This window comes from Rhinolophus hipposideros (assembly GCF_964194185.1).
Source record: "Rhinolophus hipposideros genome assembly, chromosome: 9".
NCBI classification, from domain to species: Eukaryota; Metazoa; Chordata; class Mammalia; order Chiroptera; family Rhinolophidae; genus Rhinolophus; species Rhinolophus hipposideros.
The window spans coordinates 8,398,216-8,422,063 of record NC_138055.1 but is presented as its reverse complement, the minus strand read 5'-3'; the positions used below and the strand labels follow the sequence as shown (position 1 = coordinate 8,422,063).

Here is a 23,848-nt window from a genome sequence, read left to right as displayed (position 1 = left end):
TCCGCAGAGGCAGTGAATGGAGCATTCTCCCTACGGCCAGCGTTTAATTAATTGCTGCGCTCTGGCTGCCGTAGTGTTCCAGGCATCGATCTGATTCTACTATTAAAACTGCCTGGAGATTGCCAGCAAGTCAAACCTCTGTCTTCCAGCGACTGCCCTGAGTCACTGAGTTGAGTAGGATGCGCCTTGTTCAGTTTACTATCTCTGTGGGTCGCGGCCCGAGGCGCGGGACCTATCCGATGACTAGATTGGGCCTTGCCCCTGTCCATCATTCGAAGGCTCACAGCTCTGACTGTTTTGCAGTGAGATTTGGAAGCTGAGCACCGCCTCTGGAAACAAGAGAGTAAGGGGAGGGGAGGGTAAACAGTGTGTGTGTGTGTGTGTGTGTGTGTGTTTTCAAACGTGTGTGTGTATGTGGGTGGGTGTGTGTTTTGAAACGTGTGTGTGTGTGTGTGTGTGTGTGTGTGTGTGATTTCCTCTTCATTGGATGGCTGCTCTGTCAGTCACACTGCGCTGCTCCGGTTGGCGGGAAGGCTCTCGGCTGGTAGGGTGGACACGGTGCTGCCCCCTCCCTAGCAGCGATTCAGGCGCGTGACGTCTCAGACATTTGTTGTTGGGGTTTGGGGCTTCATTAATTATTCATTAGGTACTTGGAAGGGCTGCAGTGATTGGTGGCTGGGAGGCCTGGTCGATTGTTTCTTAGCTAGAGATACGTGTCACCCTCAACGCGGCTGGGAAAGTGTCGCATAAATTATTCCGATGAGGGGTGGGGCGGGGCTACGCATAGATTAGGCAAATGAATCGGGGAGGGAAAGGAGGCCGGCTACGAATTAGCCTAAATTATTAAAGATGGCGGCGGAGCGGAGTCGCTCCCCGATGGACTCGCCGGTCCCGGCCTCCATGTTCGCCCCCGAACCCAGTTCCCCGGGGGCGGCTCGGGCCGCGTCGGCTGCCGCCCGGCTCCAGGACGGCTTCGACTCAGACTGCAGTGAGGACGGCGAGGCGCTCAACGGCGAGCCAGAGCTGGACCTCACCAGCAAGGTAGGCCCGGGCGCGGGCGGCGGCGCTAAGCGGACCCGGGCTCGGGGGACGGGGCGGCGGGCCGAGCCGTGTCCGGGGCGACGGCGGGAGAGCAGGGGCCGAGCCCGCCTACTTGCCGGTGCGGGCTGCGCTGGGGCCCCTGGGCCAGGGGCGGCCCGCAGCACCCGCGTCCCTCTCCGGTCGCCTCGACTCGGCCTCCCGCGGAGATCACGGCCCCGCGGCTCCGCCACGTGGAACGCGGGCGCTCGACGCCGCCAGCGCCCGGCCCAGTGCCGCCTCCCCCGACACCGAAGGGGGCTCCCTCCCGGGACTGTCCACCGCAGCCGAGGTCGGGGGTGGCCGGGGCGAGGGAAGCGGAGGCGCGCGAGGATCAGGTCCTCCGACAGGGAACCGGGAGGCGTCTTTTCCTGGTGCTGAGAAAGGAAACAGAAAGTAGTCGCTCAGCTGGGGAGAGGGATGCCTGAGAAATGTCTGCTTTAATCCACCCCAAACAAAATTGAAAGATGGGCATGACCCATCATCTCGCCATCCTGGGAGTGGAGCAACATCTTGTATGAATGGACTAATGAAGGACGTTTCAAATCGTGTCTTCTGAGCGCTAGACAAGGTGGGCAGGAGTTAAGGGCTCACCTTCTGCTGGCCATTGTGGGGGATAAAAAGTAAGCACGTGACTGTTGTTTTGTAGCTGCTTAACATTGCTGAAGGAAAGAATGCCCACTTGGGAGTCAGACAGGGCTGGTCCTGTTAAAAAAAGAAACAGGCCCAAGGTGGGGTCACTTGCTCCCAGGACGGCAAACCTAGGCCTAATTGCAGTTTTAGCCCCTCCCAGGTGTGGAATATTAAACTGTAATTTCCTCCTCAGCTCTAGAGAGATAAGCTACATAAAAGCCCCCTGCCACCCTTCCCGCGCCCCCCCCCCCAACAGGTGACCTGGCCTGAAGCCATCCTTTCTTTACTTTTGCTAATAACTTTTGTCTCCCTCCAGTTTCCTATAAGAACCTTCCATTTTGCACTATTTCTAAGATCACATCTCTTATTTACTAGATGGGATACTGCAAGATTCATGAATCATTCAATAAAGCCAATTAGATCTTCAGATTTACTTGGTTGAATTTTGTTTTTTTACAGATTCCTTTCAAAAGGCTCTGTGACCTTGGCAAGTTTCTTAACCTCTCAGTTCTCCAGCTACATCCTCTTTTAAGTACAGGTGGTGGTAACAAATGAGAACTGTATATGACACCTAGCATAGTGCCCAATACATACTACTCTGTAAATATTTGAAATGCACTGAATACCTGATAACAGATTAATAGCAGCCAATGGAAGCTGGAACACCGATATCTCCTCCTACCTGTAGTTAAAAAATTACAATAGAGATGTTTATGGCACTTTGAAAAGGTTTGTGACTTTTCAGAGTCAAAATTGCATGAAACTTGGCCCAAGCTGGAACCTTTCCCTGCCACCTAAGGAACCAAGTTTCAGCTGCCCTCTTTCCCTTTAGTGTCAGCTGAGCACTTTAGAAGCCAACGGTCCTGTCTGGTACTTCTAATGTCGAAATGAGGATGGTCAAGCGGAAAGTGGAAAGGTCAGGGGAAATATGTGAGGCAAGTGACACTATGTACGAGACCCAGGCAGCACTCAGGTTGCAAGTATGAGCTCTGATGAGTCAACTCAGAAATTGTAAGAGATGTACGTACTTGACTCAAAGGCAGACCAGCTGGATGTCAGTGCATGGTTAAGGTGCTGAAGAGACCTGAAAACACTGAGAAATTGCAGGGCAGAGTTGTGAAGAGTAACACCTTCGTTTCCTGACCAACTTATTTAACGTTTCCAGGACAGGGAATTATTACTTCATCACATAGCTGGGGAAGTGTTACTTCATCACGTCACTATTTTAAAGTTGAGAAGCTATCTGTGTATAAATATTGATGGTATGGAAAAGAAAAACTGACGATGTGGAGGGAGAGGAGGGATGGGTTGATAGGTTGATTCCTGAGGAAAAAAATTCCAAGCTCTAATTTTATCCATTTGCTACAAATTATATGTAGAGACCTAAGCTCTGAAAGTTTCCAAATGGAGAAACAATTTGTGAACTGTGGTGGCTAGTTTTATCCAAGAAGGTTTTTCTAGGAATGATTGGGTGAAGAAAGCTGTATTTACCACGTATTGATTCGTGGACTAGATGCTTTACTTGTTATCTGATTTGGTCTTTACAGTGGCTTTAGGACGCAGGTGGCATTATCTACATTTTGTAGATTGAAAGAATGAGACTCAGAGAGGTTAAGTTCTTTGTCCAGGGTCACACATGAATGCTTAGAGAATGGGATCTGACATGCCTATTGGTAAATTAATGGCCTCCCCAAATAAGCTGTTGATACTTTAACCAAATTTGCAAAATGATGGTGCTGATAGCCATCTTAGTGGTAACGGTGTACGAGTTGTGCAGTTTTTACTGCCGATTCCTAAATAACCGAGATGGCCCAGGCAAGATGGAACAGAATTCTTTTGTCACTGTGACAGCCATTCGTCTTGGGTGGAGAGCATGGCAGTATGGGAGATCTCTGTCCTGTGAGTTGCAAGCTGGACAGAGCTTGTGAGTTGCAAAGGTAGTAGACTTTGGCAGTCAGTGTGAAGCACTGCTCGTCACTTTCTACCCAGAGTGTCAGATCAGTCATTGTCAGTCCTTCCCCTCCTGTTGAGCAGCAGGAGACGAGCTGTTCACACCCTTTTCTGTGGGTTGTGTTTGACATAGTCATTTTAGTATATCATATCACTCAAATCATCTAAGGCCTTGGGCTCAAAGGCTATTTAAGGAGCAGCAGAGGGCATGAGGGGCATTGAAGCTATTTTAGATGAGGGTGCTGTGGGGTTCAGTCAGGGTCTTGGGTCAGGCTGTGGATCTGCTTTGGCTGTGGCGCTCTTCTAGGAAGTGTGGTCCTAAGGCTGTTGGTTTCTCTTCTAGCTGGTGCTAGTGAGCCCTACATCAGAGCAGTATGACAGCCTACTTCGGCAGATGTGGGAGAGGATGGACGAGGGATGCGGAGAGACCATATATGTCATTGGGCAGGGATCAGGTGAGCATAGTTTTCCTTTCTCTTTATTTGTGAAAAATTATTTAGAGCACATTGTCCATTTTTTACCCACTTTTCCTGTCCAGTGTCTGCAGAACTGTTTGGGAGGACATAAAAACACGAAGTGATAATGTTACTTCCCACTGTGGTGGTCATACTGTGTTTGATTTTCAAGATTCACTTTCCAAGCGGTTTTACAGATGCTTCTTTTGTACCTCCAGTACTTTCCATGTACTACATAAAGGGGAACGAAACACAAAGCAAGGAAACTTTTTGCCCTAGGTCTAGAGCAAGTCACAGTTGTAGAATTAAGCCTTCCCTGGGCAGCTCTAGGTCTTGCCCTCCAAGCCCACTTTACAGATCCCATTGCTACTTATTGCGTGCTGAGCAGAGAATTTCCACGGTTCTTCTTGATGTCAGCAAGAAGAGGACACAGAATTCTTCTCTTCAGCAAGGCTTTCTTGCCCCACTGACCGTTCAGTGCTGATAGCTGTGATAAAGAGGCCCTTTCTTCTCCCTATGAAATCGTGTCAGATGTGTAAACTTATTACCCTTCTGGAAGGAATGGTTACTGTACTCCAACCTGCTTATTCCATTGTATTGGGGCCCACTGTTTTAGAGGAAGGCAGCTCCCATGACAGAATCCCAGATTATATCTTAGGCTTTTTTTCCTCCTCCCGTGGTCATTCCTACTTTATACCCTCCGTTCAAGGCCAACTTACCCTCATCCCTGTCATGACATTGTCTTTGCCGAAATGGCAGCTGGGCTTGTTAAGGATTCTGAATGTAGCCTGTACCAGAACTTGTCTGTCATCTTTGCAGGAAGGCCTGCTCGGTAGGCCTCACTGCATCATTAAAGGAACAATTTCCTTTACTGAATGTAGGCTTTGTAAAGGCAGATAACAATTCTTTTGTAGACTGAGTTTAAGATACATAAAATCTCAAAATCATTTTTTAACTATTTGACACATACTGATTAAGTATCTCCTAAGGGCTTGATGCTGTTGCAGAGCTCTTCTGGATACTTAAAATCTGGTCTCTGTCCTAAGGAAAGATGGCATATACACCCAAAACCTCAGGAGAAAAGAATATTTGGAAATGCGGCAAGAGGGGCACAGGGAGGAAGGGCTTGACCTCCAATTACAGCTGTGCCTTCCTTTGACATGTTTCTCATATCCTTTCCTTTCCATCTTTGCCGCCACCTCCCTGGCTTCGGGTCTTATCACCTTAAAGAATGCATGGTCAGAGAGATAGGCAAACCAAGAGGTTGCTCGTCCAGAAAGGGAGGGAGTTGGTCAGTGCGTCAAGTGCTACAGAGACAGCAAGGAGAGTCGGGTTCAGAAAAAGCCATTCCATATGGTAGGGTACCTTCATGCCTGTAGAATTGAAGAAACTACATTTAGATCAATCTCAACAAGTGTTGGGACTGTTCTTTGAAGACCTAGATTCTTAAGACAACCCCTTTCCCCCAATTTTTTAACGTGGACTCTCAGTGAATTTTACCATGCCTTGGCAACTCACAACTAATTAACCCTCCCACGGCCAAGCATAAGATGGCAGACATTCATTAACACATCCACACACCCAGACATTATCTTTGCATCAATTGGATGCTGTTAGATTCTCAGTGACTCCTTCCTGCTGGAATTCTTTTAAGGTACAAAGCGATCCCAACTAGTTAAACGAGTTGAACCTCGAGCACTAACCCAGATGCAAGGCCCCAGGGGTCAGCTTCCTCACCTGCTTCCTGTGGTGCTTGATCTGTTTATCACTTCCTTTGCCTGTAAAATGGGGATAATGACATCCTTCCCCACCCTTCCTCAGAGAAACGGCGTGTGAATAAGTTAGACATTAAAAAATTATAAGCAGTACAAAGGAATGTACTCTTTAAGGACATATTCCTAGTTCAAGATCCATGGTTTAAAAGGAGATCTGGCCTAGTAGTTGGTTCAGGATCTAGAGCCTGGCAGGTCTGAGTTTGCCTGCAGGCTCTTTAATTGCTCTTAACCTGGGGATGATAGTGGAATCTATCCCCTGGTGTCACGGTGAAAGTCAACACTTGGCAAACAGTGAGCATTATGTACATGGTAGCCGTGTCCGTTGTTACCGTAGTAATGTTTTTAAGGGTTCCAGATCATAGTTGATTGAGCATGCGATTTCTTTCAAAAAGAACTTTGTTCATTCAAGTATTAAATCATGACTTTCTAAGAGCCAGGTACTGTCGTAAAAGTTCTGTGAACATAGGAGTGTTAAGTCTTTCTGGGGAAGTCAGGAAAGGCTTCAAAAAGGAGGTGCCCCTGGAATTAGTTCTAAAGGATGAGTAGGAGTTTTTCAGGCCAATGGAGCATTGGTGAGTGAGCAGAGGAAACCACGTGCGCGGAAGCGCTGGCGACACTGGAGTGCTTGGTGGGTGAGCTTGGGCAGGTCGGGAGAGTGGGCGGACGGGTCGGCAGGGCGCGGGTCTTGAGGGTCTTTGAATGCCACACCAAGGAGTTGAGACTTTTATCCTAAAAGTTTGGGGAACCTTTGCAGCATGTTGAGCCGGAGTGCCTAAAGAAAAAGTAAGTCAGATGGCAAGATGGAAGTCTGATTAGGGCTGGGCGTGGGTGGATGTGTGTCCTTGAGTAATCCGCTGCGACTTTTCTTGTGGCCTTTGTTTCCACTCCCACTGAGTGAAGAATGCAGTGCATGCTGAAGAAGGGTAATGGGACTGGGGGCATTTTCTGGGAGCCCTGGATGGACAGGGTTACATTGGTGATTGCCCCCCTGCTGTGGAACAGGGCCTGAAAGCATTGCTATTCGTTGTGTCAGAATCAGGAAAAGGTGGCAAGATTTGGGAGTCTGGCAAGAATGGCAGGGTTAGCAGGCCTTCCAGCAAGCCCTTTTCTATCTAAACCAAACATTTAGGGGTCAGGTGGCCATGTACTTAGAAACTCCTCAGTGTAACTGCTCCCTCTTTGTTCGTTTGTTTTGCATTTTACAAACATCTGAGGACTTGCTGTAGGAAAGGTACCCCTCATGAGGCATCCAGGGAACGCTGGAGATATGACCCCTGTTCTGAAGATGTTTAGTGGGGAAGACACATCCAGAACAGTACTCCACAGGGTGTAGTTGGTGGCAAGTGCCATAAGGGAGCAGCGTGGGTAGGATGGTGACAGGTGGTGACGGGCTGATGGACTTCCTAGGGTAGGAAATACGTGAGCACAGCTGTAGAGCTGGAAAAGTGCAGGGAACATGGCGGGATGGTGACCGCTCACACTAGGACAAAACAGAGGAGAGGGTGTGGAGTAAACGGGGGTCTTTAAGGAATTGAGACTGAACACTCCTGGCCCCGGGGAGCCATTCCAAAGCTCTGACTGGGATGTGACAGCGTTAGAGCTGGGGCTTTGTTTAGGAGCTTGGGCTTGAGTCTGTGCAGGGTGGGGTGGAGGGAATAGAGACTGGATTTGCTAAGACCAGTTAGGGGTCAGTGTGGTGACTGGTAGAATAAGGGCCTGAATCAGACTTGTGGCATTGGATCGGCAAAAAGTGGGGAGCAGGGACAAGGAAAGAAGGGCAAGGTGTAAAGCTACAAGCAGCAGGACTGGGGTGCTGCGTGTTAAGCTTGGGTGCCTGGAAGGAAGGATGGTGTTGTCATCAGAAATCGTCATCAGAAAGGCAGGAGGAGGACCTGGTCTGGCATCAAGAGGAGCCCTTGCCAGAGGGGAAGACTCTAGGTTTAGAATCAGAAAACCCAAGCTCACACGGTCCTCCGCTCCCTACCAACTCGGAGACCTCTCCGGCTTCTGTTTACTCCACTGTTAAGTAGGAAAAGTAATGCTTATTGCTTCATAGGGTTGCAGTGGGCACTAAAGTGCTTTATGAGTGATGCTAGAGTTGTGCTGTTGGTGAAAGGGAGGGGGTGGGGTGGTTGAGTGTAGGCATCCATCTTCTGGGAGTCTGGGAGTCGTCCAGGCAGCTGGGGACTCAGTCTGGGGCTCTGGGAAGAGGACAGTGCTAGAAATGAATGGTTGTGTAGTTTTCAAAATGACATTTGAAGCCATAGTATGAGATGGCCAAGGGGAATGTTTAGAGGGTAGAGAAGAGGGCCACTGGCTGACTCCTGGAAAAGTCTGGCATTTAGGGGACAGGAGCAGGAGGAGCCATTAGGGTAGGCAGAGAAAGAGGACCCGGAGAATGGGGAGGAGACCCGGGAGACTTCATGCAACAGGCAAGCCGGTGCGGGGGAGGGGCTTCAAGAAGCAAAGGCAGGGTGGCCAGCAGTGTCACATGCTCTTACGGTCAGAAAGGGGCGTGGGATGGGTTTTAGAGGCCAGTGATGAGAAGTAGTTTCTTCCAGGTTCGGAAGTAAGCTTCAGAGAGTAAGTGGAGACAGTCAGCAAGTCTCAGGTGCTCTGTTGAGGTGCTTGGTGGTAAAAGAAACAGAGGAGGTGGTAGCTGGGCAGGGGCAGGGAAGAGGGGGTGGGTTTCCTTTTCCTGGTTTAGGAATAACTTGAACTTTTGTTTGTAAGGAGAGAAGTGGAGGGGGAGGAAAAGAGGGGGAGGGAAGGTGCTTTAAGTTCTGTGGGAGGCAGTGAGAGAGGAGAGGTTGGGCCCATGCTGGGAGATTAGCCTGGGGAAGGAGCTGGAGTGCTCTCCGAGACAGAGAGGCTGGAGGAAAACCTGGGGAGTTATCGTGAGAATTACTCTGGACACCAGTGGAAAGCACCGGACAGGAATTGTCGTACAGTAGGCCCCCTATAAATGATTGGTTGGTTGGTTCTTCCCTTCCTCATCCTGAGCTCAGACTCGTTTTCCATCTACTTGCTGGATATTTCACCTGAGCTACGTCAGTGAAAAATCTGTCCCCACAATCATTCTTCAATTCCCTCCCCATTTTCCTTTGTCTCCTCATGATGTCTTGCCTGAATTTATTAGATTGGCTTCCTAACTGCCTTCCCTCTTTCCGGTCTCGCTCGCCTGTGCCCTTTTATATTGCTGCCCTGGAGATCTTCCTCACGCAGTGATCCCCTCCTGTTACTCCCTTGCCTGAGCCCCCAAGGCTCCCCGCTGCCTGCTACATAATGTGTTTCCCTGCTAACATCTGTCTGCCTAACTGCTTCTGCCTCTTGTGTGGTCTCCCGTCACTTGACATCCTGCTCCCAGCACACTGAGCTGCTTCCGGTCCCTGGATGTGCTGCGATCTGCCATGCTCCATGCCTAGCTTTTCTGCCTCCGACGTCTTTCCTTCTTTCTCTGTGGGCCCATTTTCATACTGGGAGACCCAGCACCCTGCAAAGCAGTCAGTCCGTGGCTTCCCCAGGCCATGCTCGTTGCTCACGCTCTACGTTCCATCTGTACAATTCTGTAGGACAGTACTCAGGACACATTGCAGTTAATTAATTTGCTGTCTCTCCTGCTGGGCTGTGAGCTGGCTAAGGGCACCTGTATTCCCAGGACTCAGCATGAGGCTCGGCATAACACCCAGGAGAGTTTCACTGATTACTGTTGAATGAATTCATGACTGTCCTGCTTAATGGGGAAGCCCGTGGCACTGTTATTTATGAACTCTGTGTGTGGCCGGATTTCTGCAGTGTCAGGTAGAGCCATGTTCTTCCCCACTGCCTGCGGTGGGGCCTTGATTAGGGGTTGGCTGGCTAGCTGATGGGAACGCTGATGTCTGGGCTCTTGTCACCAGATGGGACTGAGTACGGGCTGAGTGAAGCTGATATGGAAGCCTCCTACGCCACAGTGAAAAGCATGGCAGAACAGATAGAGGCTGACGTCATCCTCCTGCGGGAACGTCAAGAAGCTGGGGGCCGTGTGCGGGATTACCTGGTCCGGAAACGAGTAGGAGACAATGACTTCCTGGAGGTCAGGTGAGGGGGCCTCGGAACAGGTCAGGGTTCCCCTCCAGCATGACCTCAGGGTCTGGCGCTTCACCGAGAATGGCGATGGCGCTTTGGCACCTGGTGTGTCAGCTTCACCCCTTCCCTTTCTGAGGCGTGGGAAGAGCGTCCAGGACACGATAGCCCCATTCCCTATTTCTGCACTTCCCGATCCCTGAATATTTCCATTTAGGAAGAGGGGGAGAAAGGCCAGCCATACATTCCGGGGGCTGCATTTTCTTTCTTCACCAACCTGTGAGTTTACAAACCGGGGTGATGGAGGAGAGCATTCTGTGCCGCTCTTGACTTTGGGGCCCCGTCTGGCAGCTTTGGAGAAGCTTGTGGGAGTTAAGGGAGAAAGCCAGTCTGGTGGGAGCCCAGTTCATCCTGAATGACCTTCTCCTCTCTGGATAAACCTCCAGGAACATCCCCACGTGCTTAGGCATGAATAGGAGGAGCCGTGCACTGGGCAGCCTCTGGAGCAAGCATGGCCTTACAGATGCAGTTAGTGGGGTGCCCTTCACTCACCCATTAACTCTTACATAGACATTTGGGTTCTGTACACGCAGGGTAGCAGTAGTGGGCAACGTGGATGCTGGCAAAAGTACGCTTCTGGGCGTCCTGACACACGGGGAGCTGGACAATGGCCGCGGCTTTGCCCGCCAGAAACTCTTCCGCCACAAACACGAAATTGAATCTGGTCGTACCAGCAGTGTGGGCAATGACATTCTGGGCTTTGACAGCGAAGGTAACGTGGTGAACAAGCCAGACAGTCACGGCGGCAGCCTGGAGTGGACCAAGATTTGTGAGAAATCCACTAAGGTGATTACCTTCATTGACTTGGCTGGCCATGAGAAATACCTGAAGACCACCGTCTTTGGCATGACGGGCCATCTGCCTGACTTCTGCATGCTCATGGTAAGTGTGGGGTGCTCCCGAGAGGGGGCTTCCGCAGCGCTGTTGGGAGTGTGCTTATGAGCAAGTGTTCAAAATTGTGCTGAGGGGGAAGCCCTTTGGTTTGTGGCTTTGACACGGGGTGGGTGACAGGCTTTGCCAGGGGTGCCCAGACCTCTGAGTTCTCCAGTCTTCTCAAGGGCTGTACCTTGATCTCCTAGATTAAGCCAGGAAGGGATCCCCTAAGAAAAAAACCAAAATATTTGCAGACCTCTCAATTTTTTGGAGAGACATAGAGGAGAGTTTCCCCCGGGGCTTACATGTTACCTTCAGAAGTGTTTTCTTCTGGAGTTGGGCTACTTTGAGGGGGTGATGCCAGGCTGTACCCTCCAAGAAGGGAGCACAGACAGCTATCAGGAGAGACCTGAGAGGTGGCCTCTTCTGAAGTGTGGAACAGGCTTCTGCGTGCCTGGCTCTGTGCTGGGCCTGAAGGAGCAGTAGTGAACAGGGCTTCTGAGGCGCTGAGTGTGATGGGAATCGATTACTTAAGCAGCTCATTGTGTAGACAACTGAAAAGGAAAGGAATTAGAGGCTTCTGCCTTTGTGTTGCTGAGCTTATGCTTGGGTTCCTTTGATTTTCCTTCGTGGACAAGGAGTGGAGTGCTCGAGGCCCACAGCCTTGGTGGTGGCTTCACTGCTTTCACAGAGAGCGAGTGAGCAGGTTTTCCTTTGGCAAGTCTTCGAAGTCCTTCCCTGGGGCCCAGTTCCTCCAGCTGCCTGCATTGGTAGGAAGTGTAATCAACACAGGCATCTACTCAGCAGGCTCCATCGAGTTGCCCATAAACAGGTTCTCAGGCAGAGTCTCCCCAAACTGAAAGTAAAGAGAGGCGGAGCATATGTACGGAACACTTATCACACTCTCGGCTCCCTGCCCAAAGTTCTTGGGATCTCAGCATGATTTCCTCTCCCTTGTCTTGGATCATTGCAAGGAGCCATTACCGACCTGGGCTAAGGAAAGCTGCTCTCTTAGAAGGGGTGTCAATAGATGGTCCATAGGGCGTACTTGTGGGTTGGTTGTTGGGTTGGTATTAAGAGAGGTATGGAAACCAGTTTGAAATGAGTGTTTTTCTAACTGAGCTACAGTGAGCAAGGCCAATTAATGGAAATAGCTTCACCCAGATGAAATGTTTTATATTACCTGACTTTTAGGTCATGATCCAAATATTAAACATTTTCTGTAGAAAACAATGAAATAGTTCATTATTGTTCCATGGCAATCAATTTCCAGCGTGGGGAGTGGAATCTTTAAAATAGTAGGTAGACAACAGATGGAGAGAGCTTTCTCCTACCAGGTTGGGAAGAACAAAAACAAGCCCCGGATTGGCTAGAAAGGGTTGGAGGGAATGGGAAAAATGACGAGGAAGATGGCGGAGGTGTCGTGGTGTAGGCCGGGGGGAGCACAGGTGTGGGCATCTGTCTCAGTGGGGTGGTGACCCACCTGTGAACTGTGATGATCAAACAAGCATCCTTGAAAACACTCTGTAATGTGCAAAGCACTATATAAATAGGTCATGGCAATTTGAATTTCATTTTGTTTTGGTAAGTAACACATTTATAGGATACAAAAATGAACAGGTACCAAAGGGCTGATAGTGAAAAGTCTCCCTTCTTCCTCTGTCCAGTTTCCTTCCAGAGGCAACTAGTAGTATTTCTAGTTTCTTATGTATCCTCCAGAGATATTTTGTAATCATACCAGCAAAAGTGTATACATTCTCTCCCTCCAATTTCAAACATTCCAAAAAGTTAGAATAGTATAATGGACCCCTAAACCTACCACTCCGATTCAATAATCATTAACATTGTGCCATATTTTTCTGTGTATGTGATGGATGCTCGTGGTTGTTTTGTTTTGTTTTTGGCTGAATCATTGGAAAGGAGATTATAGACATTGTGACTCTTCACCCCCAAATACTTCAGCACACAGCTCCTAAAAGAATTGTCTCCTACTGTGATTGCAGGAATATGGAACAGGAGCTCCCTAAGGTCATCCAATATCTAGTCTATAAGTGTTTATATATTTCAGATGTTCCCCAAATGTCCTTTAGCAGCTTTTTTCAACTTGTAATTCAGTCACCACTTTTTAAATGGTAGTGTGCTATGTATACCTTGCTTTTTTTTCCCCTTGAAAATATATCTTAGAGATTATCCCATATTGGTAGGTAAGACTTTCCCCCTTTTTTTTGCACAGCACATTTGCGGCATTGTGCATGTGCTCTCATTTATTTAACCAGCCTTTGGGGTGATCATTTAAACACATTTATTATTACGGGAAGGAATAGTAACAGTAACAGGAATTATAGTAACAGGAATAATAACAGCTGCTATTGCTTAAATGCCTAATTCATGCTAGTTGCGTGCTAGACCTTTGACATGTTACATTTCAACCTCAGGTTACCCTCTAACGTGAATATTATTATTCTCCCATTTTATAGATAGGGAAACTGAGAGCCAGGGATGTTAAACTGAAACCATTTCGATGACTAGACAGTTGTTTTCCCAGACCTTCCGGCTTTATCTTTTTTACTGTTTCCAAGTCTCAGATTTGAATGGCCCCCACCGTTGAAGCAGAGGTTAAAGCGGCCTGTGTCCAGCCCATCTGCAGTCATGATTCCTGGCCTGAGACTTTGCCCTCTGTGTCCTGTCGTGATGGAGGTCTCAGATTTGGGCACTGTCTCTTATCCCAGCCTTTTTGGAGCCTCTGTGCCCACCCAGCAGCCACCTCTATCTCCCTGACAGTTCTTTCTGTGTTGGGGTAGGTGGGCAGCAATGCTGGCATCGTGGGGATGACCAAGGAGCACCTGGGCTTGGCATTGGCACTCAATGTGCCTGTGTTCGTCGTGGTCACTAAGATTGACATGTGTCCGGCCAACATCCTGCAAGGTAAGTGAAGCCTCCAGCCAGCAGCAGTCTCTCTGCTGAGGGCTGTCCGCCGCTGTAGTCTGTGGTTTCTTGGTGTGCTGCCAGGGCTCCGGCTTCCTCATCTTGTGCTCACACCTTGACCCGAGTTCTCATCTGCCCAGAATCTTGTGCTTTCTCTCTGGTTTGGCTGTTGGTCTAAGCACAGCCTAGAATTATCCCCTGCTCTTTGCTCTTTCTGGTTCCTTGCAAGAGTCTTGAGATCTGTAAACTGGCATCTCTTTTTGGGTAGCCCCAGGCAGAAGGGGTTGGGTTTTGCCATCTAAGCTGGATGTATGTGGCGACATGGGGACGGAGGGTCTGATTACCTTTTACCACCAGAGGCTTCCAAATAGGGTTGCAGGACTACATCTGTGTATAGTTCTCCCTCGTTGCTCCAGATGGGAGTAGAGAAGCGGAGAGGCACCCTTTTGGGGGCGCCTCATAAGGGCTTCTGCACGTGTCTGAATTTCCCAGAGATCCTTTTGTCAGATACGTTTCTTCCAGGAAGCAGAACATTCTGGGAGCAACACTGTGCTTATGGACCCCGTCCCTACTGACTGACTTCCAGGGTGCGGGCCTGCTAGGGACTCTGGAGAAATACCACGGGTTTCAGGCCTGTAACCTTAGCAGACAGGCCTCATCTGTGCTCTACTCTAGCATGCATGCACCCACCCAGAGATTTGCTGCTCCATTTTGCTTCTCCAGGCATTGTGTAATTTTCACTGTCTGTCTCCTGCTTGCATTGGTAATCAGTGGACCTGTCTTGCCCTGGAAGTCTGGCCATGAAGAAGGCCGTGTCCCTCTAATTCTGTTCCATTTCACCCTTTAAGAAACCCTGAAGCTGTTGCAGCGCCTGCTGAAGTCGCCGGGCTGCCGGAAGATCCCTGTGCTAGTGCAGAGTAAGGACGACGTGATTGTTACGGCCTCCAACTTCAGCTCTGAGAGGTACTGGGGCAGGCGGCAGTGGGGCAGGCACAGAGCGAGAGTGGAGGAAGTAGGCTCTTCTGGTCTCAGCACGAGGTCTCCCAGGCCAGCAGTGCTGTATCAGGTGACCCAGATTCTGAGATGCTAGCGTCCTTCTCTGTGAAATGGGAATAATAGTACCTTCTCCATTGAGCTGTGTGGAAATGCTGTACAGAAAGCACTTAGTACCGTGCCTGCCTGCTGTGTGATGGATACACAGCCATTTTTATACCTGTTGTTATTCACAATGTTTTATACTCTTGTTTCTCAAAAACTCTCAAGTCACAGATCACTTTAGGCCCTTACTCACTAACGCATCCTTTGATTCCATAAATATTTATTGGATGTTCGTTCTGTACCGGGCTCTTCAGCTGGGCATTGAGGGTTCAGAGCTGACTTGGGCACTTGTGCTCAAGGTGGTCAGCTCTTTGGTCAGAGATATTCTCTAGCTAATAGTGAACTTTGTTAGCTCTTCCTTCTCCCCGAGTCATGCACTGCCTTGGAGCCGTCTGCCTCCGGGCGTGGTCAGTAGTACAGGACCTAGAACAGCCTGGCATTTTTGGCCTGTGGCTCGGCCTTGACTCTACCGTCAGGCCACCATTTGGTCAAGCATGGCAGGGTGTGTTTCAGCTGCCTGCATCTCAATTCACTGATTTTCTCCAGTGCCTGTTCTGTGCAGGTGCCCTTCTAGGAGCTACAGGGAATAGGTAATTTCTGATCTCCAGGAGTTTGGTTAACCCTGGATAGGAGATACAGAGATCATCGAGATCACTGACGGAAAATCAGACATAGTTACATGTAACAGAGACAGAAAGTTCTCCAAGGGCTGAGGAGTCTAGTGCCCATCGGAAAAGGCTTCCTGGAAGAAGCAGCAGTGGAGATGTGCTCTGAAGGATGAGAGGCTTTGGTACTTGCATAAGAGAGAAGGAAGGAGCATCAGAGTGAACAAATACAGGGGGGCAAAAAGTTCCAAGCTTTTAGGAGATAGTCAAGTTCTCTGGTCTGGCTGGAATATAGGAATCTAAGAAATAAACCAGCGGAGGTGTTGGGAGCAGGGGTCTAGGCTGTCTTCTCTGCAGTGGAAAGGATTTTAAACAATCGTGTGTGTTTTAGGAAGAAGCAGTCCTGGGTGTCTGAAATAGGGCAGAGGTGGAGGGAAGAGGAGGGGACAGATTTCAGCTACTAAACTGAGTAAGAGAAGAAGGCCTGAGAGTAGGTCTGGCAGGAGTTGCTAGGTCAAGCAGAGGGGTAGAGCCCCGGGAGAGGGTAAGGGCAGAGGGGCCCTTCGCAGCAGCAGCTCTCCTCCTGTGTCAGACAGGCAGGAGCTGGCCTGAGCTCATTTCCTTTCTCTTCGCCCTCCACTTAGGATGTGCCCGATATTCCAGATCTCCAACGTTACAGGCGAGAACCTCGATCTCCTGAAGATGTTCCTCAACCTCCTCTCCCCGCGTACCAGCTACCGGGAGGAAGAGCCTGCTGAGTTTCAGATCGACGACACTTACTCTGTCCCGGTGGGTGGCTTCTGGTGGACCCAGCAGGGTGGAAGGCTGGGCAGGCACTTCCTCCTGGGTGCGTGGGATTGTCTGGCTAAGTAGAGATGGACTCACTTGGCCAGGGTCTTCTCTGCAGGGCGTGGGGACAGTTGTGTCGGGGACAACACTGAGGGGCCTGATCAAGCTGAATGATACGCTGCTGCTGGGCCCGGATCCTCTGGGTAACTTCCTGTCTATTGCGGTCAAATCAATCCATCGAAAGCGCATGCCTGTCAAGGAGGTGCGGGGGGGCCAGACAGCTTCCTTCGCGCTGAAGAAGGTGAGTGTGGATAATACCAAAAAGCCCCTCAGACTCCGCATGTTGCTAGGCTCGGGGCCATTGCCAGTCCTCGTGGCTGCTCGGGAGGGCAGGGGTTACTGAACTCACTATTACACATGAGGAAACAGGCTCAGAGAGCCTGAGGGACGTGCCTGGGAGCACACAGGTAGTAAGTGCTAGAGCCAGGACTTGAACCCAGGCCTGCTTGCCTCCTAAGCTCTGTTCCTCCCCCTCGTGCCTGAGCAGGGTGCCGTGAGCTCAGTAGTGAGGGCACATAGGTGCCTCCCTGCTGTGTAGAGGGTCCTACATAGGACCATTGGGGTCCATGCCAAATCCTCTTTCCCATTCAGCCTTCTGTTTCTTGGGGGGTTGGGGCAAGTGCTAGTTCTGGGCTCACCGACCTTCCCCACCCACCAAATTCACTAGCAAAGTGGGCCTTTCTTTATTCCCTCCAACAGCCATGTCACGCTCGCCCTTCTTCCACCCAGTGCTTACCTACTTTGCCCTCACCACCTACGTAATTCTTATCCTTCAGGGCCCAGCTGAAATGCCACTTCCTGCGTGGAGCCTTTCCTGACCCCCAGTAGCAGTGTTTAAACTTTCCACGTAGCACTGAAATCTGCCGAGAAGGCCTGTGGTCCAGTGCAGTGAGGGCAAAGCCAGGTTGGGGTGGTCTTCATTCCCAGAAGGGCTCCTGGTCCTCCAGGAGGACCAGGGGGTGGAACCAGAAGGCATTATTGTCCCTGAGGTCTGGGATTCCCTCTTCCTTTCAGATTAAGCGTTCGTCCATCCGGAAGGGCATGGTGATGGTTTCCCCACGATTGAACCCCCAAGCGTCCTGGGAGTTTGAGGCTGAGATTCTCGTCCTTCACCATCCCACCACGATTAGCCCGCGCTACCAGGCCATGGGTAGGTGTCGAAGGGCGTTGCCAGCCCAGGAGGCCCCCCGCTCAAAAACCCTCACAACGTGCTCCAGCAACCAAAACCCCAAAGTTTCAGCTCGAGCCAAGAAGCAGGTCTCCTTCCTGTTCAGTGATGCCCTCTATTCTGCCCATGAGCTGTGGTGTTTATTCAGTCCTGCAAACCCAAACTGAGTGCCAGCTCTATGTCCACTCAGTTTCTGCTGAATGCTGTTGTGTGCCACATGCTGCCAGGGTGCGGGGGAACAAACGTGATGGGCAAGGGCCGTGCCCTCAAGAAGCCCACAGCGGAATGCAGACTGGTGCAGCCGCTATGGAAGGCAGTATGGAAAAAAAAAATTACGAATAGAATTACCATATGACCCAGCAATCCCTCTCCTGGGTATCTACCCAAAGAATTTGAAATCATTTATACATAAAGACATGTGTGCTCCAATGTTCATTGCAGCTTTGTTTACGGAGGCCAAGACATGGAAACAACCAAAATGTCCTTCAATAGATGAATGGATAAAGAAGTTGTGGTACATATACACAATGGAATACTATTCGGCTTTAAGGAAAGATGATATAGGAGCATTTGTGACAACATGGATGGATCTTGAGAGTATAATGCTAAGTGAAATAAGTCAGACAGAAAAAGCAGAGAACCCTATGATTTCACTGATATGTGGTATATAAACCAAAAACAACAAAAGAACAAGACAAACAAATGAGAAACAAAAACTCATAGACACAGACAATAGTTTAGTGGTTACCAGAGGGTAAGGGGGTGGGGGGAGGGAGATGAGGGTAAGGGGGATCAAATATATGGTGATGGAAGGAGAACTGACTCTGGGTGGTGAACACACAATGGGATTTATAGATGACGTAATACAGAATTGTACACCTGAAATTATGTAATTTCACTAACAATTGTCACCCCAATAAATAAATTTAAAAAAATAAAATAAATAAAGAAGCCCACAGCAGAGAAGGCACCCATGCAAACACAGTGCCCTGTGTTCAGGAACTAGGACCGTGGGTCCCGGGACAGGTGGGGTCTAACTGGAGGCACAGGCAGGACCAGGTGTCAGTAGCCTCAGCCCACTCGGCCGCCCTTAGCCCCCTGAGGCCCTGAGCATGCGCAGCTCAAGCTTGTTTCACACGTTCACTCACCGCTTCCCCTGCCCTGAGGCCACGCGGTGGCTGGAGCCTGGCCTGACCTCTGGCTCCCTTGGCAGTACACTGTGGGAGCATCCGGCAGACGGCCACCATTCTGAGTATGGACAAGGACTGTCTGCGCACTGGGGACAAGGCCACCGTGCACTTCCGCTTCATCAAGACCCCCGAGTACCTGCACATAGACCAGCGGCTGGTGTTCAGGGAAGGCCGCACCAAGGCTGTGGGCACCATCACCAAGGTACAGCCAGGCGGCAGGCCACCTGCCCCCAGCCAACCTCAGGGGCCACGCCAGTTCTAGACCATGAGCCCAGCAGGTGCTTCTGGAAAAGCCCTGCGGACTCGCCCGAATTGCCAGAGGCACCAGTCCCTGCCTCGGGAGAGCTGGCGTAGCCATCCCTCCTGGGGGAGAGTGCTTACGAGTTCTGATAGCCACGCTCCAGATGTTTCTTGCTGCTGAGATACTCACTTGGTCTCTCGGAGGCCTGAAGTTAAAACTTGCCCAGACTCTTGTTCCAGGGGCAGCAGAGTCCTGGGGCTGGAGATGCAGTGGGTGCTCTGAGGAGGTGCGGCCAGCCTGGTACGGACGAGGGCCTCGAGTTCGGCTCCCCCAGCCTGGGCAGGCTGGACCCTGGCCTGGGAGCTGGTCCGCATGGGGAGGGGCCAACGTGCCCTGATTATCGGGCAGAGGTCAGGATGGAGCCCTGTTGGGCTGGGCTGAGGCTGCCCCGAGACGCTGAGTGGGCAGGAGAACATCTCTCTAGGTCACTGCCCCTGTCATGGCCCTCCCGCCATGGACTCTGGGCTGTCACCAACGACCAGCCAGGCCAGGGAGTGAGAAGTCCCTGACGGGGTGGGGGAGCAGGCAGCCTAGCTGATGTCACTGCCTGCACCTCCAGCCCCTGTGCTCCCCTTGCTCATGCAGCTCCTACAGACCACCAACAACTCCCCGATGAACTCCAAGCCTCAGCAGATTAAAATGCAGTCAACAAAGAAAGGCCCCCTGACCAAACGAGAAGACGGGGGCCCATCTGGAGGGCCAACAGTAGGGGTACCCCCACCTGGAGACGAAGCTTGCTCCCTAGGGGCCGCGCAGTCGTCTTCATCCCTCAGTCTCCAGCCAACGGTGAGCATGCCGCCCGGCCCGTCCTGGAGCCCTGACCACCGGGGTTGGAGGCGGCGGGGGTGGAGGTGCGGCTGTCACTCTCGTCCGTGGACGTGAGTGGGACAGCTCCAGGCAGCCTCATCGCTGCCACATCTCTGCATAACCAGGCGTATCCCACACCTGCTGGCACGTGAGTGCTAAGTGTGAGCCATTTGTCGCGGAAGGAGGATGTTTTTCAAACTTTGAGATGTTTAATCAGTCCTGATTCACATTTGGTTTCCACATTTCAAAGCTTCTCTTTCATAGTAAGTACATGTGAGAGAGAGTGCAGGTGACGTATGTGTGTGCCAATGGCTCAAAGGTTTTAAAAACACTGCCTTAGAGGACCCTCCTGTGTCCCCACCCCAACATGACACCTCCTAGAGGTCGGTGGTCTTGGGCCTGTGTCACTGGCGTTCACTCAGTATCCCCTGCCAGCTCTGTCCCCAGTTTTCTCCTGACACGCCCTCCTCTCCTTCCGGGAGTCGTTCTCCTTCTGACCTTTGGAGAAGAAAGTTTCTGCTTGGACCTGTCCTTTCTGCTTTCTCCCGCATTGAGCTGCTCTGGTTCCTTCATTCCCTTTCTTTTTCCACCTATCAGTGGTGGCAGGTGTGGGTTCCTGCTTTCTTTGTGCTTCGCTGAACTCTCTCACCAGTTATCACCAGTGACCCACCTGCCCTGCGGAAGGCAGGGCGGTGCTTGCTGCATGTGACAGAGGGAGGTGCCACTTTTCCAGGCCCATGTAGTGATGACTGCTCAGGCTGGGCTGGGACCACCCTGCCTGCCTTCCCACTGCCCCGCCCCTCTGCTGTCCTGCTCCCTGTGGACTGCTGCTTCTCAAGCTCCTCCTTTCTCTCTTTCAGCCCAAGCCCAGCAGTGGGGGCCGGCGACGAGGAGGCCAGCGTCACAAGGTGAAGTCCCAGGGTGCCTGTGTGACACCAGCCAGTGGCTGCTGAATTTCCCCTGCCTCACCCACCACCCAAGGGATCCTCGTCGTACTCTGGCCACCGCTCCACCAGACGGGCCAGAGCAGCTCTGAGCGCCAGCTGCCCTCCCCCAGCCACAGCTGGAGCCTCATCATTCCCCACCCCCGGTTTCCAGGGGCATTGTAATTTATAAGCCAAGGAATATGGCCAGACTCCTGGAGGACTGACCATCTCTCCACCCTCTTGCCCGCCTTCTTCCTCACTCAGTTTTTGTACATCTGGGCCCTTCGTTTTTATTCCTTTTATTATACCTCGTGTGTGTGTGTGTGTGTGTGTGTGTGTGTGTGTGTTACTGTTACAGGAGTACAGGCTGTCAGGGCCTGGCAGTCATTTCTCCTTCCCTTCTCCTGGCTGGCTGCCTGCCCGCCCATTTGTCTATCCGTCCATGTGTCTGTCTCTGTAAGAACCTTTAGGGACTATCAAGAGCTGAAGGGTGCCCTCCTTCCCTGGCTCTGTACCCTGAACCCTCTGTGGAGCCAGTCTGGGGGTTTCTAAGTGTAAGTGCTGCTGCCAGCTCAGGGAGCCCTCCTTCTGGGACTTGGGGGTTCTAGCAGGGTGGAGAGTGCTGGCTTCCTTTTCTATCTCTGTCTTTCTCCTTAAACCCCCAAACAGGTAATGCCAAAAGCTCTTAAATTGTAACCTGTAGATGTGTGGGGGGAGGTGGTTGGATTGTAGGGCCCTCCCTGCCCCTAACCCCGACCCTTGCCGCTGACCCAAAGACAGCTGGTGGCTTTTCTTTCCCCTTGGAGACAATCCTGTGTTTGCCTGGCAGGCCAGGGCAACTCCTGCTCTGCCATTCTGCTAAGTGGGAGGCTCCCACCTCGCCTAGGAGCGGCCCTGCTTGGCTCGGGTCTCCAGGCACTGATGACCTAGATGGGGGTCACCTGCTCAGGGTCATGCTCACTAGCACGTCCTGTTGGTGGGGTGCAGGTGTTCTCTGAGCCAGGCTAGGACTAGAACCCCTCCTTCCCCACCACACCCCGCCACATCGCCCCAGCATGGCTGCTACAGGAGCACACCAGTGAAGCGCCCGAGCCCCAGGTTTGGAAGCCCCAGCTGGGATGCTGGACGGGCAGGTAGCGGGCAGTGAAAAAGACCCTTCTCGGCCTCGCACAGAGCATTAAGACCTCTGGAAGAATCACTGCCTGGGATGGGGGTGGGGTTGCCCAGGCCAGAGAGGCCGCGTGGGCCCTGAACCAGCTGGGTCTGAGCTGTGGCCTGAAGCCCTCAGGTTAAGGGGGCTGATGGGTGGAGGTGTGTGTGTTTTCGAGCCGGGGCAGACACCCAGCTGGCTGGGCCCTCCTCAGCCTTGCCTCCGTTTTGTCCCCAACACTTCTTCCCTTCTGCTCCCAGACTGCTGGTCCCTTCACCTCCCCTTCTAGCTATTTCTATTAGTTACCACTGACCCATGGCAATGGACTGACAAGACCAGCACACAAAATAAAAGTTTGTTCCAAGTTGACAGTGTGGGTGGTCCCTGTCCAGCCCTTCCGGGTGGACGTGCTGCCCTAGAGCCCTGCCTGCAGGGCGGGGCTGGGGGGAGCCCAGCTTCTGTCAGGCAGGCGTGGCTTCAACATCCAGGCTCCTGCACCAGCTGTGACACAGGACAAGTTGCCCGCCTTCTCTGAGCCTCAGTTTCCTCATCTACAGCAAGAGGTAAATGCCTACATCAGGGTTGTAAGGACTCAGTGAGAGGATGTATGTGAGGCCCTCCTGTGCTCAGCACGTGGGAGGTTCCTGGTGAAAGAATGGTCCTGCTGGTTCCCGAGATAGCTTCCAAGTCTAGCAGAGGCTGCAAGCTGGGGGCAGGCTTGAAAGGGGACAAGTAGCCTTGACCTGTCTCTGTGATAGGTGTCTCATTCTCTTCCTGTTCTTTGATGTTTGCAGCGACTGTCTGTGAGGGAGGTGGTGTTCCATTGTTTAGTTAAGGAAACTGAAACTGAGGAGCAGTGCCACCAGCGGGCGCGTTTGTCCCTGCACCGGCTCTCGCCCCCAGCGGTTCCCAGCCAGCTGCTGCGGCGCGTCCGTTGGCCCCTGGCTATTTCCTGGCTTTCTCACTCTGGTTCTGCTTCCAGGGGCTGCTGCCCACTGGTGCCTCCGTAAGAGGAGGGCTGCAGCATTGAGCAGCTCCTGCTCTCGGTCCCCATGGCAGGTGCTGTGGGGTTGGTTTCCACGAGCCTTGGCCATGGTGGAACCTCGGAACAGGTGGAACCTCATTTGGTTTGAACTTCATGGCCCCTGTGAGCATAACCACTTTCTTTTACGTTTGGAAGCTGTGGCCCTCACCCTGGCTTCTGCCCTCAGACACTCAGGAGGGTGGGCTGGACCTCTGTGCGCTGACTGAGCAGGGGGCTTACTGAAGGCACCATTGTACTGTCATTAACAGGGACTACAAAGGTCCCCTGCGGGCCTCAGACCTACCAACTATCCATTTGGAACAAAACACCAGCCCTTTTGTAGCTGATAAAGAATAAAGTTGTTAATCCGATCATCTGAATGGCAAATCCTGACCCTTCTGTACTGCAGCTGGCATGCGTGGTGTCTTTGATTCAGTCAGGACCACTGTTCTGGCTCACTGGCCTCCCTGGCACAGCACGAAGTAACGGGAATGGGCCATGGTGCGGGGGAGGAGCGCAAGTTTGATCGGAGTCATGAGACGGCAGAGAAGACGATGTGAGTTGCGCTGTGAGGGGCCCATGGATTCGAACGCGTGTGTGTGTAGATAGGCAGAGGTCCGTGCCTGGCCTCAGAGGCAGGAGCTGAGGCCCCAGCCCTGACAAGTATGCGGGCCTGCAGCCTCCGGGGGCTCATTTACTGGCACTGCTCAGTGTTTCCTTTGTGGAAAAATGATGTTAGTTGCAGAGTGGGAATTGAAACGGGAGAGGTGTGAGCAGTGGCTGGAGGGCCAGCCATAGGTAGGCTAGCTCTTTTCTGGGACCCTGACCTGAGGGGCTGAGGAGCTGGCCGACAGCCTGAGGGCTGGATTTGTACTCCACCCACCACCTACTCTATGGCAGTTTTTCCCCAAGCCCCT

At 51.6% G+C, this 23,848-nt stretch overlaps 1 protein-coding gene across 2 annotated transcripts; it reads left to right on the top strand.

The window, feature by feature from the left end:
• Nucleotides 1-656: 656 nt before the first annotated feature.
• Nucleotides 657-23,314, top strand: GTPBP1 (GTP binding protein 1). 2 transcript variants are annotated; one of them, XM_081058698.1, is made up of 12 exons: nt 657-1,041; nt 4,004-4,115; nt 9,790-9,970; nt 10,549-10,897; nt 13,690-13,813; nt 14,662-14,776; nt 16,161-16,305; nt 16,424-16,606; nt 17,380-17,515; nt 18,747-18,925; nt 19,610-19,810; nt 20,692-23,314. In XM_081058698.1, the coding sequence occupies exons 1-12, from the start codon at nt 850-852 to the stop codon at nt 20,782-20,784; spliced, it is 2,010 nt and encodes a 669-aa protein (XP_080914824.1). In that variant the 5' UTR covers nt 657-849; the 3' UTR covers nt 20,785-23,314. The 2 variants fall into 2 exon arrangements, with proteins under 2 accessions (XP_080914824.1, XP_080914825.1); XM_081058699.1 differs by lacking the exon at nt 4,004-4,115 and having other exon boundaries at nt 806-1,041.
• Nucleotides 23,315-23,848: the final 534 nt, after the last annotated feature.